Source organism: Pseudorasbora parva, chromosome 19 (genome assembly GCF_024679245.1).
Source record: "Pseudorasbora parva isolate DD20220531a chromosome 19, ASM2467924v1, whole genome shotgun sequence".
Taxonomy (NCBI): domain Eukaryota; kingdom Metazoa; phylum Chordata; class Actinopteri; order Cypriniformes; family Gobionidae; genus Pseudorasbora; species Pseudorasbora parva.
Window position 1 is genome coordinate 21,420,599 of NC_090190.1, and position 23,650 is coordinate 21,444,248.

Sequence of the window (23,650 nt, forward strand, 5' to 3'; positions counted from 1 at the left end):
CATTTAGCCTATTTCCATGGAGAATTTCCAGTTTAGACTGCTTGAAACCACCCAGAGCACTGCTCCAGTCCAGCGTCATATAAAAGATATCAGATTTCATATCTTTTAGCAAATGTGTACAAATGATATCACCTTTCTTCTGTTTCACTTCCTTTTGAAGTCACTGAGTTCTCATTGTATGCAAATTTAAAGATAGACATAGACGTTTAAATACAAATATTCTGACCTAAATAAAAAGATAACTATGGTCACATAACTCTTTTAGAACAGGTAATGTGATAACTAATCCGTAATTAGAAAAAATGTCATAACCATCTTAAAAAAACAAAAAAACAATGAGAAACATTTGTAAAAACCTATACAAAACTTACTTTTGCCTAAATCAAACTACACACGACGTGGCTATATTATCACATGTTTACAGGTTTACCCTATTGAATAAGGTAATAAAACTAACTAGCTTCTACAATTCTAGTGGTTTGTGTTTACCATAAACTGAACACATGCTCCCACACATCGCATGCCCCTCCTACAACCAATAATCGCAGCGGGTTATTGTGACGTATAGGCATGGGCGTGCACATATACTTTAGTTCTTATAAACGATTTAATTATTCATAATGCTGACCAATTGAGCGGCGTATGTAAATTTGACTGGTTTAAATGTATTTGTAGACTTAGTCCAGGCGGGCACAGTGAATGAGCTGCAGGCTGTGTGACTGTCTGCAACTGTGAGAAACAAGACGCTTGAGTTCGTTTGTTCATCGGCAAATATCTGGATTCTGTTTCGTTGATAAAATATCTTTGAAAACCCACGCTTGATCTTGAACTGTCTTTGTACTCTAATTCGAATTCGTCGGACATCATATAGTAGGGGCATCCAGCTGACATCCATCGAGCAGACTTGTGTCTTCACCGGACTGATTTCGCCATGTCCTCCGCGGATGTGTCGGAGCAGAGCCGGCGCTGTTGTGTTTTGTCGTGGGAGCAGGTGCAGCGTCTGGACTCCATCCTGGGAGAGTGTGTCCCGATCCACGGGCGAGGAAACTTCCCTACACTCTCGGTTCAGCCTCGACATATCGTACAGGTAGGCTACAGGATCCAACCCATATAGCCTATATAACACTATGAAACCTCAGTTGCACCAACAAAAAAAAAAAAAAAAAAAAAAGAGAGAAAAAGAAGAAGGAATCCAATTTTATTTTTAAACATATTTTGGAGCATTCCTGAGGATCCTTATGGATCTTTTTTATTATTTTAAAATAGTGAAAAGTTAAAAACGAAATTTCCTTTCTTCACAAAAACATATTTTTAGGTTTTATTGTTTTGTACAAATGTTATTTTTTTATTATGTCATAACGTTAGTTAAAGGGGTGCTAGGCGCTACAGGCAGGCTACGTGAAGCAATATTAAAATAATACTAAAATACACTGCATATTACTTTAAATGTAGGCCAAGGTTCATAATAATCAGTGGCTGTTACAGAACATTTCCTAAATGGAATTACCATGGCTTCTAAAGTATTGTGGCTTGACCATTTGACAGGCTATTAATAAAATAGAATTGCTCAAATGTTAAATAAACATTAAAAGTTCAATGGTTTCAAGTGTCTCTACCTAGGCAATTTAAGCATCTTCATCTAAAATTTCAGTGTAATTTGTCAGTTTCACAACGAGGTGCCAAGACGATTTACCCCCTGATTATTTTACTGTAATGGATACATTTGAGCTTTTGCAGTCAGTCATGACTTTTGCAGCCTTACTGGAAAAGGTTTATATGGCTTCTATTCTTCCATGCTGAATTCCAGCAGATATCAACAGGTGTTTGTGCAATCAAATCACGTAATTTAAGATATTTAACATCCAGAGAGCTGCTGACTGACCCCCGAGACACTCTCAAACATCTCTTTTATGTTGAAAAACAAAACGTCATTCATATTATTTATGATAACATGTCTTATTCACAAATATATAGTTCCCCCTCTGCCCTAAAACAAACTCATTTCAATTTTGAACAATTAACTAAGATGCAGCTTGGTGTATTCGCTGTTTAAGAAAATAGGCCTAAACAATATTCAAAATGTTTGAAACTTATTTTTCTATAAACTTAAATATTTTAAGGGTGTTTAATGAACTAACAGTCATCTCTAGCTGCTTAATTTTAATGAGAATGCCACATAGAATCATTTCCCTTCATTTAGCTTGTTTTATTTACCTCACTGTTGCAAGTAAGCCAGTTCACACAATTAACTGTGAAACAAGATAGTATTTTTACCCAGCCGTATTAAATGGCTTATTCAAAATTAGGCCTCTCTCTCTCATGACATCACTGACCTCCAAATGGAAGTGCTTATTACTTTACCATCTGGTTGTGGGGCTTTGTATCTAATGTAAGAAAAGTTTCTGTAAGGTCTATAAGCTTTTAGGCTTTGCAGTATCTTATATTTAATTTAATTATTTGAATGTATTTATGAAAACAATTCACTTTTATTTCCTCTCAATAAGACCAGTAGTTCATTTTTACCTTGCCAAACATTGTCATCACCATTTTTTTTTTTAAATGTTCTTGATACTTGAATTACAAATAAATGCAGTAATGTAAAACACATAAAAAAGGCATTACAATTATTGTATAGGTCATGGTGACAACCTTCCCTTATTGTTTGAATTTTGTACTTGACATCTGTTTCACTATGCAGTTTAGGCTGGTTAGAACTGCCCATTATAAAGGAAGATAACGTCTGACTGACATGTGAAGCAACCAACCACAGTTTGTCTTGTTTAGTAGTAGGTTTATCAGAAAATATTTATGTGACACAATAATAGACTTTGGTGTTGTTGGACAATAAGAGACTTGGCAGTCTCTGGGAATATTCTACTGAAACACCTTCATTACTGGCCATCCAATTACATCCACAGAACTACAGTCCATCCGAACATAATAAGTACAGATTTTTTTCCAGACAAAAGACAAACAATGTACATTTCTGCTCATACTATGCAATATGCATGCTAGAAAGATCCTCAAAAACCAGGAAGCAAGTCCAGCAATTAGTTAATTTGTATAAGTGCTCATAGTAGGCTACCAACACAGAATCCAAAACATAATTTGTTGTTCCTGACAGACTAACAAACACCTGTTCATCGCAACTTCTGGATGTTAAAGGAATAGTTCAACCAAAAATGAAATGTATTTAATTAATTACTCACCCTCATGTCGTTGGACACCCATAACACCTTCGTTCATCTTCGGAACACAAATTAAGATATTTTTGTTGAAAGCTGATGGCTGAGAAAGGCTTCAAAAAGGCCTCCATTGGCATTTAGTACATTCCCACTCACACACTCACAAGACCCATAAAAGCCACTAAAGACTTCGTTACAAAGTCCATCTCATTACAGTGGCTGTACAATAAAATGCCAATGGAGGCCTTTTTGAAGCCTTTCTCAGCCATCAGCTTTCAACAAAAATATCTTCATTTGTGTTCTGAAGATGAACGAAGGTCTTACAGGTGTCCAACGACATTAGGGTGAGTAATTAATGAAATAATTTTCATGTTTGGGTGAACTGACCCTTTAAGTAGCAATTTTGATAATCTGATTGGAATTTGAAGTGTTTCGTAGTTTTGTCTGAAATATAACAGTGGAAACGTCTTCAACTACCCGGAAGCAAACTCTTAGATTTGTTAGTCATCAGCCCTCCATAAGGTTGTTTGGTACATGGCATCAGTATTTCATGTTTTTGTAAAGTATGTATCATTCTTATAACTAAGTGTAGAAAGAACTCTCAGGCACAAAATCACCTCTATTTAATTTTTCTCAGTGATATCATTACTGTATTGTTGCTTGGCTTACGCTGGCCTGTTTAGCAGACAAAGTTGGCTTGTTTGTGGTACATTAGGTTAAAAGTGGATTAATCCTGTTGGAAACAGTAGACTTGTGGGCCAGAGCTGACACGGCATCCGCGTGGTAAAGAAGAGCCTGGTAAGTCTTTCTTTTTGGCCAGAGTGTAAACTAACTCTTGAGGATTACATTTTTTTTTTAATCTGAAAGGATTCATAGACTCTAAATCTAAGCCATTCCCATTGTTCTTGTCTTAGAACAGGTGCTTTTATGAGTACGTGAATAGATGTCTTGAAGGAATTCATCCCTCCAGCATGTAACATAAACCTGGTAAAACCAGTGGCTGGAATTGGTTCGAGGTATACATTACGCATACACCCATACCTGCAGGGGGAGCTAATAAACAGGGCCTTTTAACCCTTAAATGCATACCTTGGGTCTTTAGCGGGACCTGGGACGTCATACACTACTCTCATAGTGTGTAAGAGTATATTTTTTTCTGCACTACAATTTAACTTTAATGACGGAATAAGTGCAGTTCACCTTTATTCAACAAGGTGGCACTGTCTGATACACAATAATGAAGTGGTGTTTTACTTGTACTTACTGCAGACAGAAAATGAAAAAATAAGTATGATCTGCAAAACTTGACATGGCTCATTGATTTACTGCAGAGCAAGTACTGAACGCAGTCAAATATTTGTGTCACTGTCACTTGGTGGTAGATCTGGTGAAGAAGCTGCCAGCGATCAAAATATTCATTTTGAAGATGCTGAAAATGGTAGTTTTGAGAATATGTTTAAGGTGGGGAATATGAGCCAGATGCTAAATGTACCGGGAAATGAGCTCTGACGAGGACAGTGATGATGATGTATAATAATACATCTGCTCAAACTGAACCCTTCCAAGCTCCAAAAAGTAACAAAATAATGAAAATATGCTTTATTTTAGTCTTTTGTAATTGTTAGCCTATTGAATTCCAAATCTTGTGGTTTGTTCAGATGCAACTTTGCAAACATAACTGTGCTGCCATGTGTTTTTTTTGTTGTTGTTTTTTTTAAGAGAGAGAAGAGCCTTTCTCCTGGCAACCCTTCCAAAAATGCCATGCTTGACCCATTTTTTGTATAATTGTACTGTCATGAAGTTTAACATTTAACCTGTTACCTGAGGCCTGTAGAGTCTTTAGGTGTAGTTCTTGGGTTGTCTGCAGTTTTTCTGAGAATTGCAGTCTGATCTTGGGTAGAATTTGCTGGGATGTCCACTTATGGGAAGATTTGTGTGATATGGGAATATTTCGAATGTCTTCCACTTGTGAATAATCTTCCTCACTGTAGAATGTTGGACTTCACAATGTTTGAAAATAGCCTTGTAACCCTTCACAGATTGATGGCAGCAACAAATGCTTTTCTAAGATCCTTGCTGATGATTCTTTTCTCCTTAGTATTGTGTTAACACACCTGAATGCTTCAGACCAGCAAACTGCCAAAACCTCTGCTTCGATCACACTTGATGGGGATTAGTTAATCTAAGGCATTTGATTAGCAGTGCCTGAATGTTTCTTACCCTCTTAATTCCTATGTTAAAGGGTTAGTTCACCCAAAAATGTAAATTATTTAATTAATTACTCACCCTCGTGTTTTTGGACACCCGTAACACCTTCGTTCATCTTCAGAACACAAATGAAGATATTTTTGTTGAAAGCTGATGGCTGAGAAAGGCCTTCATTGGCCTTCAGTATATTTCCACTGACCCACTCACAAGACCCATAAAAGGCAATAAAGACTTCGTTACGAAGTCCATCTCACTACAGTGGCTGTACAATAATTTTAAGAAGCGACAAGAATAGTTTTTGTCTTCCGTGTAGGTCTCTGACGTAAACTCACCTGGAACTCACGCGATAGCGACGCTCCTCCTCTTCAGGGTCATGTATTCGCTATGACTCGAACGGCGGAGCTGCATCATATTCTCGCGCATGTGTCGAGTTCACGTCAATAATTTGGTGGATTAAATTGTTATTTTGATTTTTTTGTGCGCACAATAACTATTTTTGTTGCGTTGTAAAATGATTGTATAGCCACTGTAGTGAGATGGACTTTGTAAAGACGTCTTTAGTGCCTTTTATGGTCCTTGTGAGTGGGTCAGTGTAAATGTAAGAAGTGCCAATGGTGGCCTCTCTGAAGCCTTTCTCAGCCATCAGCTTTCAACAAAAATATCTTTATTTGTGTTCCGAAGATGAATGAAGGTCTTACAGGTGTCCAACGACATGAGGGTGCGTAATTAATGAAATAATTTTCATTTTTGGGTAAACTAACCCTTTAACAGTAAGCGTGTCTTAATTTTGTCACACATGGCTTTTCCATTTTGTGTTTATCTGAGGTTTTATGTTCAAAATTAAGACCTGCCAAGGACCAGGTTTTTATTTTAATTTTATTATGTCCGCCTGACATTTTTACATGATTGTAGATCTGGGTCGCTAAAGACCCGAATATGTAGGAATGATTGGCGAAATAGTCATGCATTTTAACGGTTAACATTCTTTTAGTTCATTTCTTTGTCATTTTTGGAAAGTATAGTAATATTAATATTAATTATAGAGTCTAAAAGGGATAGTTCAAGTTCTGTCATCATTTATTCAGCCTCATGTTGTACAAAACCTGTAAGAACAGAACAAACAAACAAACTTAATTATCACTCAAACATAGCTATCATTTGTCTTCAGAAGGATAAAGTGCATGGGTCATACTTTTATGGTGCTTTTGGGACTGAACATTCCTAGTCTTTACAAAAAAGAAAAAGGAAGGCATGGTTTGGAATTACTGAGTAAATTATGACATACTTAACATTTAGTTTTTTTGTTGTTGGAAAGTCTGATCAATGATTCTTTGGACACGGCCATTACTGTAGAACTGGTGTAAAGGAAGTCGCATGAGTAACTTCTTTCCGAGGTTTATCCGAGCTTCATATAACACCTAGAATTATCCACATGGCTATCCAATAGCTAGAATTTCAAAGATTCCATTGTGAATTTTTGGGAAAGATTTAAAGATCAGGACAAAACTCTTAATAGTCTAGTCCAGTATACAGTGGATTCACTGACTCATTTCTTGAGCCTGGGCCAGTGACAGAGGCTCAGAAATGGTTCATTCATTCCTTTGCATTTGGCGGTTCACAGTGAGAGCGGCTGCCCAGAGTGGCTGTCGGTATCCAGGGGGCAATGATGCTGCGTTCTATTGGCCTATTCCCTAGCCTGAACCTGTAAAATGCTGTGTGGAAATTTGCGATCATCCTACAAATAAAAATCATAACTATTTTGGCCAGGTTGGTAAACAAAACGGGACGTGTTGCCAGAGGTGTAATCAGCACAAGTCAGACCAGTGTGTTTGTGGCTTTTTTACAAGCCTTCAACACTGGGTCAAAGAAAATAGTCTTGTAGGTTTGAAGATATCTCAGGATATCTCTTTAGTTCGAATGATCAATTTACAATATTTTTTGTTGTACAGTTTTTTTATTTTATTTGTGTCTGTCTTCAATGTCTTGATTCTAGTGATAACAAATTAGATCTCTTTATTATTATTATTTTTGTTGATTCCACTAAACATCAATGACATTAAACAGAAATTTCTCAGTAACCTTGCTTTTTAATACTGAATGTGTCTCAGAATAGATTTCAGCTATAAAACTACAAGTCCCACTAGGCCTTTTACTTTTGTTTTTGTTATGTTTTGTCTTTATAATTATTGGCCACACTTTAGACGAGGGCCCAATTCTCACTATTAACTATGCCTTTTGCACTAAATAAACACATAATTACCGCTTATTGATAGTAAGGTGAAGTTTGGGTATTGGGTAGGATTAAGGAATGTAGAATAAGGTCATGCAGAATAAGGCATTATGTGCTTTATAAGTACTATTACACAGCCAATATCTTAATGTTCATGCTAATAAGAAATTAGTAAATAGTGAGAACTGAACCCTAAAATAAAGTGTCTCCAATTTTATCAGGTACAAACAGTAGTCAGTATACATGTGGTTTTGTTAGCCACCTACTATCTGAAAGTAGCCTAGAAATCTAGACGCACCCTAGCGGCAGCAAATCTAATCTGCCCGCGAGTATCGTCTAGCAACTCTCAATACACTTCTGAGCTGTAATCCCCAAACTCTTTCTGGGCCAGTCACATCGTGTATAGAGTCGGTGGGCGGGGCCATAATGACGACGGCCGAGATGCGTTTGCGTGCTTCTAGTAAACACAGACACTGGCGAACGGCGGTCTTTCGAATCCGCTTTGACCGCGACTCTGGAAGACTTGGAGTTAAGCTTTTCACTGAGAAAAGAACCAAGAACGGCACTGAAGTCATTCTTAAAAAGGGAAGATGTGTTCGGAGTTTTGCCGACCGGATACGGCGAATGTTTAATCTATCAACAAGCTCTGTTTCACCTTCGTTGCTCTGGTTGGTTGTAGAGCTATCCTATCGCGTGCAGAGGGAGTTTGAAAGACAACCGTTTATCCCGCCCCTCGGATTGAGCCCTGTCTATGGTGAGTTTCTGGACCAAACATCTTGATGTGGGTCTGGCTTGTCAGGCTAATCTGAAAGTGTTTTTATTTACCAATGTAACTAACTGATTCTCCATGCTGAGAAAATTAATGGTAAAATGTTTTCATTGAGATTCGATAATTCCATGATCTAAAAGTTTCATTTTATGTCCTGACCATTGCTGTATCCCAGAAAACATTTGTTCTGGAGCATTGTGAGGTTTTTCCTCTTTTATCTACGTTTCTAGTGTTTTGTGTCTTTTTTTTCCCCCCCTGACAATTTTTTTAGGCAAGTTGTCAGAAGTGCAGACAAATATTTGGTGATGAAATAAAAGTTTGCCTTTTAGATCCTAATAAGTACAAACATCGCTGGTATTATGTAACTAAGAAGACAAATAGGTAAACCAATATCATGTGTTGTAATGGGTAGAAAATGCTCAATCTTACATTTATAAATCAGACAGAGAAAGAAAAAGAGGTGAAACAAATAGTGCATAGCAATGTACTTTAACACTTTAGAAACCACATAGCAATGTTCTTGTAACCACCCAGTACATCTTAGCAATGCATTAAAAGTCACTTGTATCCCCTGAGAAACCATATAACAATGCTCTGATAACCACCCACAACACCCCTAGCATCATGGCGGTGACTTTTCTTCTCCAGTGGATCTGTTTTCAGCTGATCTTTTTTATACTTACACAGTGACATTTTCTTCTGGTCTGGCTGGGCACTGAGGAAATCCAGAACCTCCGCAGAACTAGACTTTCACAATAACTCAGTGTTCCAAGTCTTTGACTCAGACTAAGTCACATCTTTGACTTTCCAAATGTTACGTTAAAGGGTTAGTTCACCCAAAAATTTAATTTATGTCATTAATGACTCACCCTAAAGTCATTCCACACCCGTAATACCTCCCTCCGTTCATCTTTGGAACACAGTTTAAGAAATAGTATATTTCGTCCGAGAGCGTATCCAAGTGAATGCACACTTTACGGTCCATGTCCAGAAAGGGAATAAAAACATCATCAAAGTATTCCATATGTGACATCAGTTAGTTAGTTAGAATCTCTTGAAGCATCGACTTTATTCAGCATTGTCTTCTTTTCAAACCTCAAAAAAAGATTCAAATGGTCGTCAATCAGTGAATCTATCAATGATTCGGATCGTGTGTCAAACTGCTGAATTCACGTGAAAATGAAATCACGTGTGTTTTTGATGCATCAAGAGATACTTGATAACTTACTAACTGATGTCACATATGGACTACTTCGATGATGTTTTTATTCCCTTTCTGGAAATGGACAGTAAAGTGTGCATTCACTTGCATATGCTTTCGGACTAAATGTAAAATATCTTAAACTGTGTTCCGAAGATGAATAGAGGTCTTACGGGTGTGGAAAGACATTATTAGGGTGAGTCATTAATGACATCAACTTCATTTTTGGGTGAACTAAACCTTTAATAGGAGATTCACCATTTCCTTGTTGCTCTAAGATGCACTAAAGACTTGGTTAAATATGTGGGTCACTGATATAATGGTCCATTTATTTTATAAATGGTTCTGTTTCATAACTGAAAATGTCATTTTCAAGTTTTCTGGTTATGTGTTTGTTTTTCTATTCTGGTGGGAACTTCAACCTGAATGTACACTGACTCATGAGGACTCGATTTCCCATGAGAAAACAATTTTCCAAACCATAGAGAATTAGTTTTTTTGAAAATGTAAAAATGCAGAAAGTTTTGTGTGATAGGTAGGTTTAGGTGTAGGGTTAGGGGGATAGAGGATAGAATATACCATTTGTTGAGTACACGTGTGTGTGTGTGTGTGTGTGTGTGTGTGAGAGAGAGAGAGAGAGAGAGAGAGAGAGAGAGAGAGAGAGAGAGGCTTAAACACACTTTTATTTTACAAAACAATTATAAACAACCATGTTCATTCACAACAATATGATGATATAAAAATAATCATAAAAATTAAAAAAACAACAACAAAAAATAAACAAACCACCACTAGAAGTTCAACACCAATTCATTTTCATAGACCATGCATAAAACATTATTTATCCCCCAAATTTCCATAAAAAGGGGTAGACGCCCAACCAACTTGTAATACGCGTATTCCACTTTTAGACGAGAACTTACTAGGCCCAAAAACATAAAAATTGGATTTACTGTACCTTGCCCTAATATCTTATTTTTTCTGGTTTTCCAGATTGCTAATTTTGCATTACCGAATAAAAAGTTAAGCAAAACCAAAACATTCTTTTGCTCAACAGTATACTTTGGGCCAAAAATAAACACCTGAAAGGAGAAAACTCCTCCCAAAGATGTAACCCACTCTGTTAGCAAGGAAAAAAGATCCATCAACCTTGTACACTGCATAAACAAATGAAAAACAGATTCAATCTCTGCACAAAAAGGACAACCCACACTAACGTTAGGATCAAGATGCACCACATGTCTGTTTGTAGCTATAGATCCGTGTACAATCCTCCACTGGAGGTCACCCGTCCGCTTGTCGACCGGACGCTTGTACAGGATACGCCAACTATCTCTAGGGGAAGAGTCAAGACCAAAAATGTCTGTCCATTTCGTTGACAGAACCCCAGTCAAAGAGCGTAAATTTGACACCTTAACACAGGTGACATAAAGGGCTTTCTTTCCCACAGACTCAAATTCATCCATTTGTGGAGTTTTAAAAGACAACAGACCTTCCTTCTCTTCCTGCCAGTCCCCCACAGCAGCTTTTACCTTCAGAGAGGGAAACAGATATTCACATCCACTTCTCCATTCATCCATTATAGCTGGGTTGTCCAAGAAAGAACGATAGATAAAGTCCAGTTCTCCGAACACCTCTGTGGTGAGTTGTTGTAGTACTCGCGTTGACTTAATTCCAGCTTTCCTACCCAGTGATTCCACACTGATGTGTAGTATATGACCCAACTTCGTGCACCCAGCAGACAGTAAACGTGTTCGCAAAAAGGCTGAGGATAACAGTCTCGAAGGCAGGAAAGGGTTAAGAAACAAAGGTTCCTCCAACAGCCACATCCCGGCAGGTACTTCTGGTGATCTTGAAAAAGCAAAAACCCTCCAAGCTTCCATAACAGATTTGTAGAAAGGAGTAAGATCTGTAAGCTCATTCTCTCCTAGCTTCATCAGAAACAATTGCTTATCAAGTCCCAATCCACCAGCTCTTCTCAAAAGTACCGCTGCAGTGTCAACCCATGCACTCTCATTGTTGTACAACAGTCTCTGGGCCGCTTGTAAACGAAACGTCATTAGCCTGGCCCTGATATCCACCAAGCTTTGGCCTCCCTCTTGTATCGGAAGAAACAGTACAGAGGCACGCACCCAATGTTGTCCGGACCAAAAAAAAGTCACCAACTTTCTCTGTACTTCTTGCACCAGTCCAGCAGGTGGTTGTATCACATTAAATCTGTGCCACAATGTAGAAGAAACCAGGTTATTCACAATCAAGACTCTCCCCCTATAGGACAGTTTGGGTAGCAACCAGGTCCAGCGAGACAATCGGGTGCAAACTTTCTCCATAACACCCTCCCAATTTAACTTCTGAAACTCATCAGAACCAAAATAAACTCCCAAGATTTTTAACCCTTCTTTGCCCCACTTAAGCTTTCCTGGCAGTGATGGTAAGCCACATAATGCATCCTGACCTGCCCAAAAAGCCTCACTTTTGTCCCAATTTACTCTTGCTGATGAAGCCTTCTCATATAGCTGGAGGACTTCAGACAGAGCATTAATATCCTTCCCATTACCCACCAACACAGTCACATCATCAGCATAAGCAGTAAGTGAGACATTTACATTTGGAGTCATATTTGGTATTAAAAACCCACCCATAGTTTTTCTTAAAATAGAAAGTAACGGTTCGATAGCAATACTATACAGCAACCCAGACAATGGACAACCTTGCCGTATTCCCCTTTGGACAGAAATTGGTTTACTCAAATTTCCCCCAACTTTTACCATACATGAAATATCAGCATAAAGGAGTTTTATCCAACTTAAAAAACCCTCTCCGAAATTAAAAACTTTAAGCAAATCGAATAAATAACTATGATCTACCCGATCAAAAGCTTTTTCCTGATCGAGGGCAACTAATCCAACTCCTAAATTAAAAACTTTACAAATATCTAGTATGTCTCGTACTAAAAACAAGTTGTCCATTATTGACCTATTAGGTATGCAATAAGTCTGATCTTTATGGACTATTGTATGTATATATTTCTTTAACCTATTAGCAATACATTTTGATAAAATCTTATAATCTGTGGTCAATAAGGAAACAGGCCTCCAATTTTTTAACAAAGACAAATCTCCCTTTTTAGGAAGCAAAGAAAGAACAGCACGACGACATGTAACAGGCAAAAGTCCATCTTTGTAACAATCACAAAAAACCTCATAGAGATCGGGACCAATAATATTCCAAAAGTGTTTAAAAAACTCTGATGTCAACCCATCAACACCAGGGGAACGTCCCGAGCTGAGCTGTGTTACAGCAGACGAAAGCTCCTCAAAGGATAAAAAAGAGTCCAAGGCAGTCTTTGAATCAGAGTCCAGTTTAGGAAGACCTTGAAATAACTGTTCAGCACAGTCCGAGTCACAATGCTCTGCAGCATATAAACAGGAATAAAAATCCACTGCATGATGACGCATTTCCTCCACATTTGTGGTGACCCTTCCATCAGGCAGGCGGAGACAAGCCATTTGTTTTTGCTGTGCTACTGAACGTTCCAAGTTAAAGAAAAATGCGCTTGGTGCATCCATCTCATTTACTGAGACAAACCGAGACCTCACTAAGGCTCCTTTCACCCTTTCATTTAAAAAGGACCCCAACTCAGTCTTTTTTTGTTGCAAACAATGTGACAAACCAGGATCATGTCTCTCCAATAAATCTTTTTCAATAGAATCTATAGACCTTTCAAGATTTTTAATTGCTTTTTTTGTCATATTGGTGGAATTAACAGTATATTGCTGGCAAAACATTTGTATTTGTTTTTTCCCAACTTCCCACCATTGTCTTAAATTTTCAAAAGTATGTTTTGTTTTTTTCCAACATTCCCAAAACACCACAAAATGTTTACAGAAATCAACATCTTGTAATAACTTGCAATTAAAATGCCAGTATGAAGATTTCCTTGAAAACTGTGACAACCCTAATGACATAAAAACCATGTGATGGTCTGAAAACCCCACTGGTAAAATTGAACACTCAATGACTCGATTACTAAAACATTTAGATATATATATCCTGTCCAACCGGGCAGCACTCCCTCTACTCTCAGATACTTTTACCCAAGTGTATTGCCTCGCAGTACTATTTTTTACTCTCCACATATCTAAAAGTTCGGTTTCTTTTACTAATTTAGACAAATAAACAGAAGATTGCAAATGAGGTTCCTCAGAAGTTCGATCCATAATGAAATTTTCTGTGCAATTCCAATCTCCTCCGATTATCACATTATCATTATTATTGTGACACTGTTTCAATACTCCACCTAAAATCGTAAAAAACGTCATCCTCTCATGCCCTACATTGGGTACATAGACATTTATGAAACAAAACAGAAAACCTTCAATTTCCACTTTCACTAGAACAAGACGACCTTTTATAACTTCTTCAGAGCTTAAAATATTAACTCTAGTTTCTGGGGAGAAAAGAATGGCCACACCAGCACTATAGTTTGTCCCATGACTAAGTATCTGTTGCCCCTTCCAAAACATTTTCCAATCAATTTCATTTTCTGCATCACTGTGAGTTTCTTGAAGCAACACAACATTTAATTTTTTTAGCTGTATACTTTCTAATAACAAATCTCGTTTATGTCTATCCCTCCCACCATTAACATTAATGGAGCCCACCCTTAAAATATCCATATATATATTTAAGAAGAGGAGTGACAGACCTAACAGAAAAGGAAATAAAGAAAGATAACCCATGTGATGCATTTCTGATCAGTTATTCAATAACCTTTTTTCCCTCCTTTCTTGCCCTTCCTTATCGCTGTAAGATGCTTCTTCAAACGAAAACGCTTCTTTTCACTCAAAATATCAAACCCAACTGCTTTCTGGAGAACTGTAACAGACCTAACAAACTTCTCAATGTCCGGGAAAAAATCTTTAACATTCACCTGTTTACCAAAAGTATCATCCAAAAAAAGATTTATTTCTTCAAGGGTATACAATGACAGTTCCCTTTGAAAATCTCCATGTGCACTATCAATGTCAATAGAATCTGTTTCATCATTCATGTCATCAATAGTATCATTGTTTGTACAGTTTAGTGACCCACTCAGATTAATCTCATCAGATTCCTCAACATTAAAATCACTCTGCTCAACGCTGCTGTTATCTACATGAACAGTATGTACAGCTGTGGCCTTCTCCGCATCACCGCTGAGAGAGACGTCAGTCACACTGCACTCAGCTGACTGTACCGGCACCGCAGGCTCTGATTCAGAGACACTCGCTGCCGTGTCAGTGTCTAATCGAACACCAGAAGAACCTGCGATTTGCTTATCAACAACATTTTCTGAGGTGATCATAGCATCAACCTCGCCCTCTGAAACATTCTTCACTGCTCCTGGCTCCTTATGTGGACAAGCAATGCGCTTATGCCCTATGTCACCACAATCAAAACATCGCAAACTACCAGTAGTCGCATAAACCATATATGACCGCCCTTCGTGCTTAACACGAAAAGAAACATCCAACGTGTTTTCTGGAGAATCCAAAAACATATATACTTGTCTTCTAAAAGACTGAACATGTTTTAGAGACGGATGTTTACAACCTAAGGAGATTGTTCTAAACTCACTAGCAAACTTGCCGAATCTCAATAATTCACGTTCCAAAGCCTCATTAGAAATGAAAGGCGGAACATTTGAAATTATAATTTTGCTAGACGGTGCATAAAGCGGAGTAACTTGCACAAGATTCTCACGTATGACAATGCCATTTTCAATCAACCTACTAGCCGTATTTTTTTCTTTAACAAATATTACAACCGCCCTATTCATCCGAGAAGCAGAAATAATACTTTCAAATCCTACCTCATCTCCCACTGCCACAAGAACGTCCTCCACCTTAACTCCATCGTCAGGTACACACCGCACGCCATGCTGTAAAGATAGAGATGGCGTCTCAAGAGACGCCATCCTATCGCACAAACTTTGCACTCAAAGGAAAACGCTTACTGAAAACTGTCAGAAACTGCAAACGAAAAAAAGACGAAAAAAAGGTGAGGAAATGGAAAAAGAAGAAAGAAAAGGGGAAAAAGAGAGAAGAAAAGAGAAATAAAGAAGAAAAAAAAGTTTTGCAGTTCAAAGCCCACTCAACGCCACTCTCACCCCAAACACTCCCAGCACGGAGAGAGAGAGAGAGAGAGAGAGAGAGAGAGAGAGAGAGAGAGAGAGAGAGAGAGAGAGAGAGAGAGAGAGAGAGAGAGAGAGAGAGAGAGAGAGAGAGAGAGAGAGAGAGAGAGAGAGAGAGAGAGAGAGAGAGAGAGAGAGAGAGAGAGAGAGAGAGAGAGAGAGAGAGAGAGAGAGAGAGAGAGAGAGAGAGAGAGAGAGAGAGAGAGAGAGAGAGAGAGAGAGAGAGAGAGAGAGAGTGTGAGAGAGTGTGAGAGAGTGTGAGAGAGTGTGAGAGAGTGTGAGAGAGTGTGAGAGAGTGTGAGAGAGTGTGAGAGAGTGTGAGAGAGTGTGAGAGAGTGTGAGAGAGTGTGAGAGAGTGTGAGAGAGAGAGAGCTTACAAATAGAGTTATAAAGGGACAGAAAAGCAAGAAATCTGCCAAGAGCTTTGAAACAAATACCAGCCGTGACTTGTCATCTCACTGGGCTAATCCACATGCTCCCCAAGAGAAGTTACATCTCGGTTCTTACCTGTGTCCAATCGGGTAGAGGTGTGCAATTTAAGGTTGTGCGAAACAGCTTACTAAGATTACAATATTGCACTTCATGAACCTGAGAAAATAAAAGTTGCCATTACTTTCTATTTTAGCTGGTCTGTCAAAGTTAGTATTTCAAACTTGATTAATGTTCCTCTTGAAGGTTTAGACTGAATTGTGGATGTCCAATTGACTGTTCACGAAGACCCGTCCCCTTTAGTTACTGTTGCTATGTCCGCACACACGTTCTCACACCACACACACACACACACACACACACACACACACACACACACACACACACACACACACACACACACACACACACACACACGTTCTCACACAGTGAAAAACCCATTGCGGAGCAAAGAGGATACAGACAAGACAGAGCAGGTTACTTTTAAAATGAAACGATGCCTCAACACTAAAATTGTCATTTAAAAAAAAAAGAAATGTAAACAATAAATACCGTTCTGTGGCTCTTTAATGTGTGGTGACAGGTCGCTATAGCTTAAGCTGCCTTCATCTCTTCCTTCTAGTTAATAGTTCATTTATAGTATCAAATAAATATGAATGAACTTCAGAAGTAATGTTGTTTCAACCGCGGAAAGTTTTCAGTACGTGTTTTTCAAGTTCAAGTCCACCAACATTAATCTATGATCTCTCTTGACTGCCCTGTTGGGCAAAAATGGTGAATTATGTGAATGGAGGATTGTGATTGGTCAGATCAAACTGCCAGCTAAGGGTGAATTGCTATTGGCAAAACATTTCAAACAAGGTATGATCAGGGTCATATTGGATTGGAAGCCCATCATTCACAAAAGTACTATACATTTATCCCCACCTAATAGGAGTTGAACGATGTAAGATTGTTTAAAGTCGACATTTATATGGTGAAAGTCGAGTCGAAGTTGACTAGTTGGTGATGTCATTAATTAACAAATAACCGCTACTACGGGTTTCCTTGTGCACAGGACAACTATGGCATATGACACTGCTGCCCATATAAAATTATTGCTCCCAGATATCAGATTTTGTATCGGTTATTTTGCCTTTAGGTCATTTATATTTCTCACAGATTTCTGCTTGTTCTGAATGGGATACCGATAAAGTAGCACAAAAATGTATATAAAGTTGAACGCATTAGTGAGAGAGCAATGGCGTGTGAATTACTTCAACCAGGCAGCGTCTCTCTACTAATAGTGAAGCTGTGAGTTTTAGTTACTAAGAAAAATATATTAGTACTTTTCAGTTTAAGGTTTTGATAAATCTCGGAACAGTGTTGACGGTACATTTCTGCACAACTGAATGATTTTGTTTGAGGGGCAGGCAATCTGCTGGTGACATACAAGCTATGTGTGTATGTTCAAATCGATGTAGCACGCATTAGTATAGAACAATTATTAACTTAACTGTACAAAAAGCATGCATTCTCCCAAACAATTTTGAGCATCCAGATGGCATAATCAAACATGTCTTGTGAAGAATTCTCTGAATATGCATTTATTTGTCATTTTAACTGTTGGAAACGTGCGTGCGTGTCAGGAAATGGCTTATCTCGTTGCGCCATCAAATAGTCGACGCCAAGCTTAAAAGCGTCATGGACATATGCTTTTCCTTTGGGGTGAATAAAGTTAGGCAAAGTGTGCTCCAGTTCAGAGATACACACAAGTTCGAGTCCAAATGCTCCTGAATATATAGAATTATATAGAAAATCTAGGTTTCGACCAGATTCAGTTACTAAAATACTGTCTTTAATATTTCTACCTCTATGATGACATTTCAGGAATCTATATGGGAATTGTAAAAACAGTTTGTCTTTCATGTGTAGGTGGTCCGGGCTCGTCTAGAGGAGCGAGGTGTTACAGTACGCGATGTGAAGCTGAACGGCTCTGCTGCCAGTTACGTGCTCCACCAGGACACTGGCCTGGGCTACAAAGACCTGGACCTGATCTTCGGCTTGAGTCTGACTGATGACAAGACTTTCCGTCTGGTGAAGGATGTGGTCCTGGACAGTCTGCTGGAGTTCCTGCCCGCCGGCGTGAGCCGGGACCGCATCACTGCCTTGACCTTAAAGGAAGTGTACGTGCAGAAGCTGGTGAAGGTTTGCAATGACACAGACCGCTGGAGCCTCATCTCACTTTCCAACAACACTGGGAAAAACGTGGAGCTGAAGTTTGTGGACTCCCTGCGACGGCAATTTGAGTTCAGTGTGGACTCATTTCAGATTGGCTTGGACTCACTGCTGCTTTTTGACCGCTGCTCCGAGACTCCCATGTCCGAGAGTTTCCATCCCACTGTGGTCGGAGAGAGCATGTATGGAGACTTTAAAGAAGCGCTAGGACACCTACATGCCAAAATCATTGCTACGCACAGCCCGGAAGAAATCCGTGGAGGTGGGCTCTTGAAGTACTGCCACTTGCTGGTAAGAGGCTTCCGTCCGGCCTCCGAAACACAGATGAAGACGCTCCAACGCTACATGTGCTCACGCTTCTTCATCGACTTCCCTGACATCAATGAGCAGCAGAGGAAGCTGGAGGCGTACCTGCAGAACCACTTTAACGGCATGGAGCACAAGCGTTACGATTGCCTCGTAACTCTCCATCACGTGGTAGATGAAAGCACCGTATGTCTCATGGGCCATGAGCGGAGACAGACACTTGCGCTCATCTCTTCTCTGGCACTACGCGTGCTGGCTGAACAGAACGCAATTCCTGCACTGTCTAATGTTACGTGTTACTACCAACCAGCTCCCTATGTTAGAGATGTCAACTTCAGCAACTACTATATAGCACATGTGCATTCACCCATTTCCACCTGTAACAGCTCCTATCAAACATGGCTGCCTTGTAGCTGAGCCAGGAAGAGACGAAAACACTTCTTTGCAGTCTTCAGATGGTCACATTTCACCTCAATATCAAGAGAAAAAAAAGAAAGTATATTTTGCATTTAGAAATTCTAATTTCTCAGTTTTTATTGTATTACTGTTAAAATGAAAGTATTTGTTTATTTAAATCAACAAACATTCAAGTACAACTAATCGTTCCACTAGGAACGCAATTTTTATCATGATTTATTTTTTCGATCAAAATGGCAATTTCCAGAAATTTGCAAACAATTTGCAATGTTTTATTTGTAATTAAGATGCCAAATTTACCAGATGATATATTATGTTAGATGCACAATAAACATACATGGCACAAAAATTAAATAAAATGCATAAATCTAGTTCATTTGGGACCAAATGCTAATATATTTTAACTTTTTAAAACAACCCATGGACACTTTTTTTAAGTTGTGGAAAATGGGGATATTGAGTGTGGTGCACAGCCTTAATAATAATAATAACAATAACAATAATATATTTTTATTATAGCTAGCTAGGCTAGTCTAACTTTGTACTATTAATAATTATGATCACTTAGGATGGGTAATATAACAAAAATCGTTTAGTCTTAACAAACCACAGCAAAAGATAGAAAAACATAGCCAGCCTACTTATCTTTAATAAAAAGTTCTCAATTAATAAATAATCTAGTAAACTGTGAGTAATAAAATTAGAAAAAAAAGACAATTAATAAAGATTAATAAATACTGCTCTGTATTTATAGTGCTCTGCACTATTTAATATAGACCTATATAGAATTTTTAAAAACATACTTTTATTGTCATAAAAATATTTCAATAACAAAATATTAATTGTCCTACAGTTTAATAACGAAATAATTTCTTTATGTAAACTATACATTTCCTTGTGATTTTGGGGTGAAATATGACGCAGCTAAGTGTCATCAGACTCACCATCCAGTTATCGCAGGTTTTTGTGCATAACTGAATGGAGACCAGAAGTGAGATATTGTGTCTTTTATATGGATGCTACCAATCCACCCTAGTTATGAACTCTGCTGTACTGGGAGACCCAAAATGATTTAAATTGCTCCATGTCTACGCAAAAACTTTTTGTGAGGATTGTGTCCAGTGCAGATGACACCATAACAATGAACATTGGGGGGGAAATGTCAAAAGCACTTCTCTATGCCATATTCATGTGTAACCTATTCATGTTTTATAAGTGAAATGCTTTTAAGTTATGAAACACAACTTTTGTTGAAGTTATGAAAAAACAATCAAATCAAGAAAAGCAGTAAAACTAGGAGGTTGTGTTCAGTTCTGATCATGATTCCCTACTTTCTTTATTTGAAAAACTGAGGACCAAAGACTTTAGATGTAGCAATTTACGTGGAATGTTACTTCTGTGACTTTAAGTGCCTGAAACCAACTACAAACTGAAATGTATATAAATTAAATAATTATCATTGTTCTCTGGGCTACTGTATAGTACAGTATGTTTATGTTCAGGGGTCAGGGCATTTCCTTTTCAAATCATTAAAAAATATATAAAAATAGAATTTTCTCCTAGTCTTTTATCTGTAAAAATGCATGCATTGCACACACTGAAGTGTATATGTTTAATAGAGGAGTTTGATAAGTCAAAGCTATAAGGATTGGTTTGATCTATGTAAATGTTAATGTCACAAGGGAAGAAACAAACGGTGCATACTCTGTATTTTTTGTCCACATTACATGTACAACGCATTCGTAATCAAGTACATGTCAAAAACATGAATGGTCTTAAAACAGAGTAACTTTTTTTTTTTTTATTGTCAAATACATTAACATTCAGACATTTTAAATGCTTAGGAAATGTAAAAATACTTTTTGGAGCCACTGTACCGTATGAGACATGGAAGGTTTATATCTCTCATTCATTCTCTAGAGCAGGCTGTGCTTGTCTTGGCTGCATTGTGCTTATTGTTGCTGAGGACACAGCTGATGAACAGCTGTTAGGACAGCAGTGAATGTGTTTGCTGAATATGCAGTATAGAAGCACCCACACCACATGTATTTTGTGTATAGGATACAGGCCATTTTTCTAGCACTGGTGTCACGGTACCTAATGTACTAATGACTAATAATATCATTCAGTGACAAGCTGTGCCACGGGTTGTTCAGAAACTGAGATTTCAGGTGTGTATGTTTTTATTTCAAATTGGCTCTTAACCCTTGTGAAAAATAAGTGCACTTAATTGTATTGAATGTGCACTTGTAGTGTACTTCAAATCTTAAAAATACATATTAAAACAAATTCTACTTGCAGATAATTAATTAAATAAAAGGTTGCTTAAAGAGAGTACACTTTCATGTCTACGTTTCTTAAAGAAACTGTATGTAAGAAATGTATTTCAATTAATCATAAAATGGCCCTGATATGTCACTAGACATTAAGAAATCATTTTAATTTCAAATACTTATATCACTGACAACAGCAGTCCGGCCAGGATATTGTCATTTAAAAGTTGTTGTTGCAGCCCTCAACTGATGTTGATGTTGATCTGTTGTTTTTTGGCCTGAAGCTCCACCCTCCACCTATCAACCAATCACGAAGTCAGTAGTGTTTCGGCATTCCGGGTTGCCAGATCTGCTCTAGTTACCACAGCTGCACCTACAAACGTTCCTGCTGGATGCTGCAGCTTATCTGGCAACTTTGAGTCAGGGGGAGGGGGAGAGGGGATACACCGCTCTACAGAAATTTGAAAGTGATTGCAGTACCAGTTTTGACCACAATCTTACGTAAACATTTCCTTTAAAACACTTACATACACTACAAATGTGTTGCTTTAAAGTACATTTTAAATATTTGTTTAATATTGTGTTGTGTTGTCTTGCATACTAAAGGGCATGTAAAGTACTTCATTATAATTTAACTGTAGTTTATTTTATTTTATATTACATATGAAATTTTATATTACAAATTCATCATTACAAATCTGTAATTACAAATGAAAACACATGGCTTAGCAGTTTCAATAGAAATTAAATCAAAGCATATTTTTGTTGCTTGTCAGTACTTTGACCACATTTCAAAGACAATAGAAGTTATTATAAAATTATTAATATGTACTTAAGTCCACCAAACCGGATTCCAAAAAAGTTGAGACACTGTATAATTTGTCAATACAAACAGAATGCAATGATGTGGAAGTTTTCATTTTCAATATTTTATTCAGAATACAACATAAATGGCATATCAAAAGTTTAAACTGAGAAAATGTATAATTTTAAGGGAAACATAAGTTGATTTTTAATTTCATGGCATCAACACATCTCAAAAAAGTTGGGGCAGGGCCATGTTTACCACTGTGTGGCATCCCCTCTTCTTTTTAACAGTCTGCAAATGTCTGGGGACTGAGGAGACAAGTTGCTCAAGTTTAGAAATAGGAATGTTGTCCCATTCTTGTCTAATACAGGCTAGTCCTAGTCAACTGTCTTAGGTCTTCTTTGTCACATCTTCCTCTTTATGATGCACCAACTGTTTTCCACGGGTGAAAGATCTAGACTGTAGGCTGGCCATTTTCGTACCCGGATCCTTCTTCTACGCAGCCATGATGTTATAATTGATGCAGGATGTGGTCTGGCATTGTCATGTTGGAAAATCCAAGGTCTTCCCTGAAAGAGACAATGTCTGGATGGGCCCATATGTTGTTCAAGAACTTGGATATACAGTACCTTTCAGCATTGATTCATGATTGACTCATGCAACCCCATTTTATTCAAATTTTGATTTGTCTGACCATATAAAATGTTTCCACTTTTCCCAGTCCTTGCCCAGAGAAAACGCCTGTGCTTCTGGATCATGTTTAGATATGGTTTCTTTTTTGACCTATAGAGTTTTAGCCGGCAACGGCGAATGGCACGGTGCATTGTGTTCATCGAAAATGTTTTCTGGAAGTATTCCTGAGCCCATGTTGTGATTTCCATTACAGTAGCATTCCTGTATGTGATAGTGTGCCATCTAAGGGCCCGAAGAGCCCGGGCATCCAGTATGGCTTTCCGGCCTTGACCCTTACGCACAGAGATTGTTCCAGATTCTCTGAATCTTTGGATGATATTATGCACTGATGATGATAAGTTCAAGCTCTTTGCAGTTTTTCTCTGAAAAACTCCTTTCTGATATTGCTCCACTATTTTTCGCCCCAGCATTGGGGGAATTGGTGATCCTCTGCCCACTTTGACTTCTGAGAGACACTGCCACTCTGAGAGGCTTTTTTTATACACAGTCATGCCGTCAATTGACCTAATAAGTTGTAAATTGGTCCTCCAGCTGTTCCTTATATGTATATTTAACTTTTCCGGCCTCTTATAGCTACCTGTCCCAACTTTTTTGAAATGTGTAGCTCTCATGAAAACCAAAATGAGCCAATATTAGGCATGACATTTGAAAATGTCTTACTTTCAGCATTTGATGTTATCTATATTCTATTGTGAATAAAATATATGTTTATAAGATGTGTAAATTATTGCATTCCTTT

General features: G+C 38.0%; 1 protein-coding gene across 1 annotated transcript; it reads left to right on the plus strand.

Moving 5' to 3' along the window:
- Window positions 1–705: 705 nt before the first annotated feature.
- tent5bb (terminal nucleotidyltransferase 5Bb) lies at window positions 706–19,246 on the plus strand. Its single transcript, XM_067426302.1, has 2 exons — window positions 706–1,087; window positions 18,112–19,246. The coding sequence occupies exons 1-2, from the start codon at window positions 932–934 to the stop codon at window positions 19,135–19,137; spliced, it is 1,182 nt and encodes a 393-aa protein (XP_067282403.1). The 5' UTR covers window positions 706–931; the 3' UTR covers window positions 19,138–19,246.
- Window positions 19,247–23,650: the final 4,404 nt, after the last annotated feature.

Coding starts and splice junctions, on each gene's coding strand:
- tent5bb (XM_067426302.1), top strand. CDS start 932: ATGTCCTCCGCGGATGTGTCGGAGCAGAGCCGGCGCTGTTGTGTTTTG. Junction 1,088..18,111: donor AGCCTCGACATATCGTACAG/GTAGGCTACAGG, acceptor TTTCATGTGTAG/GTGGTCCGGGCTCGTCTAGA.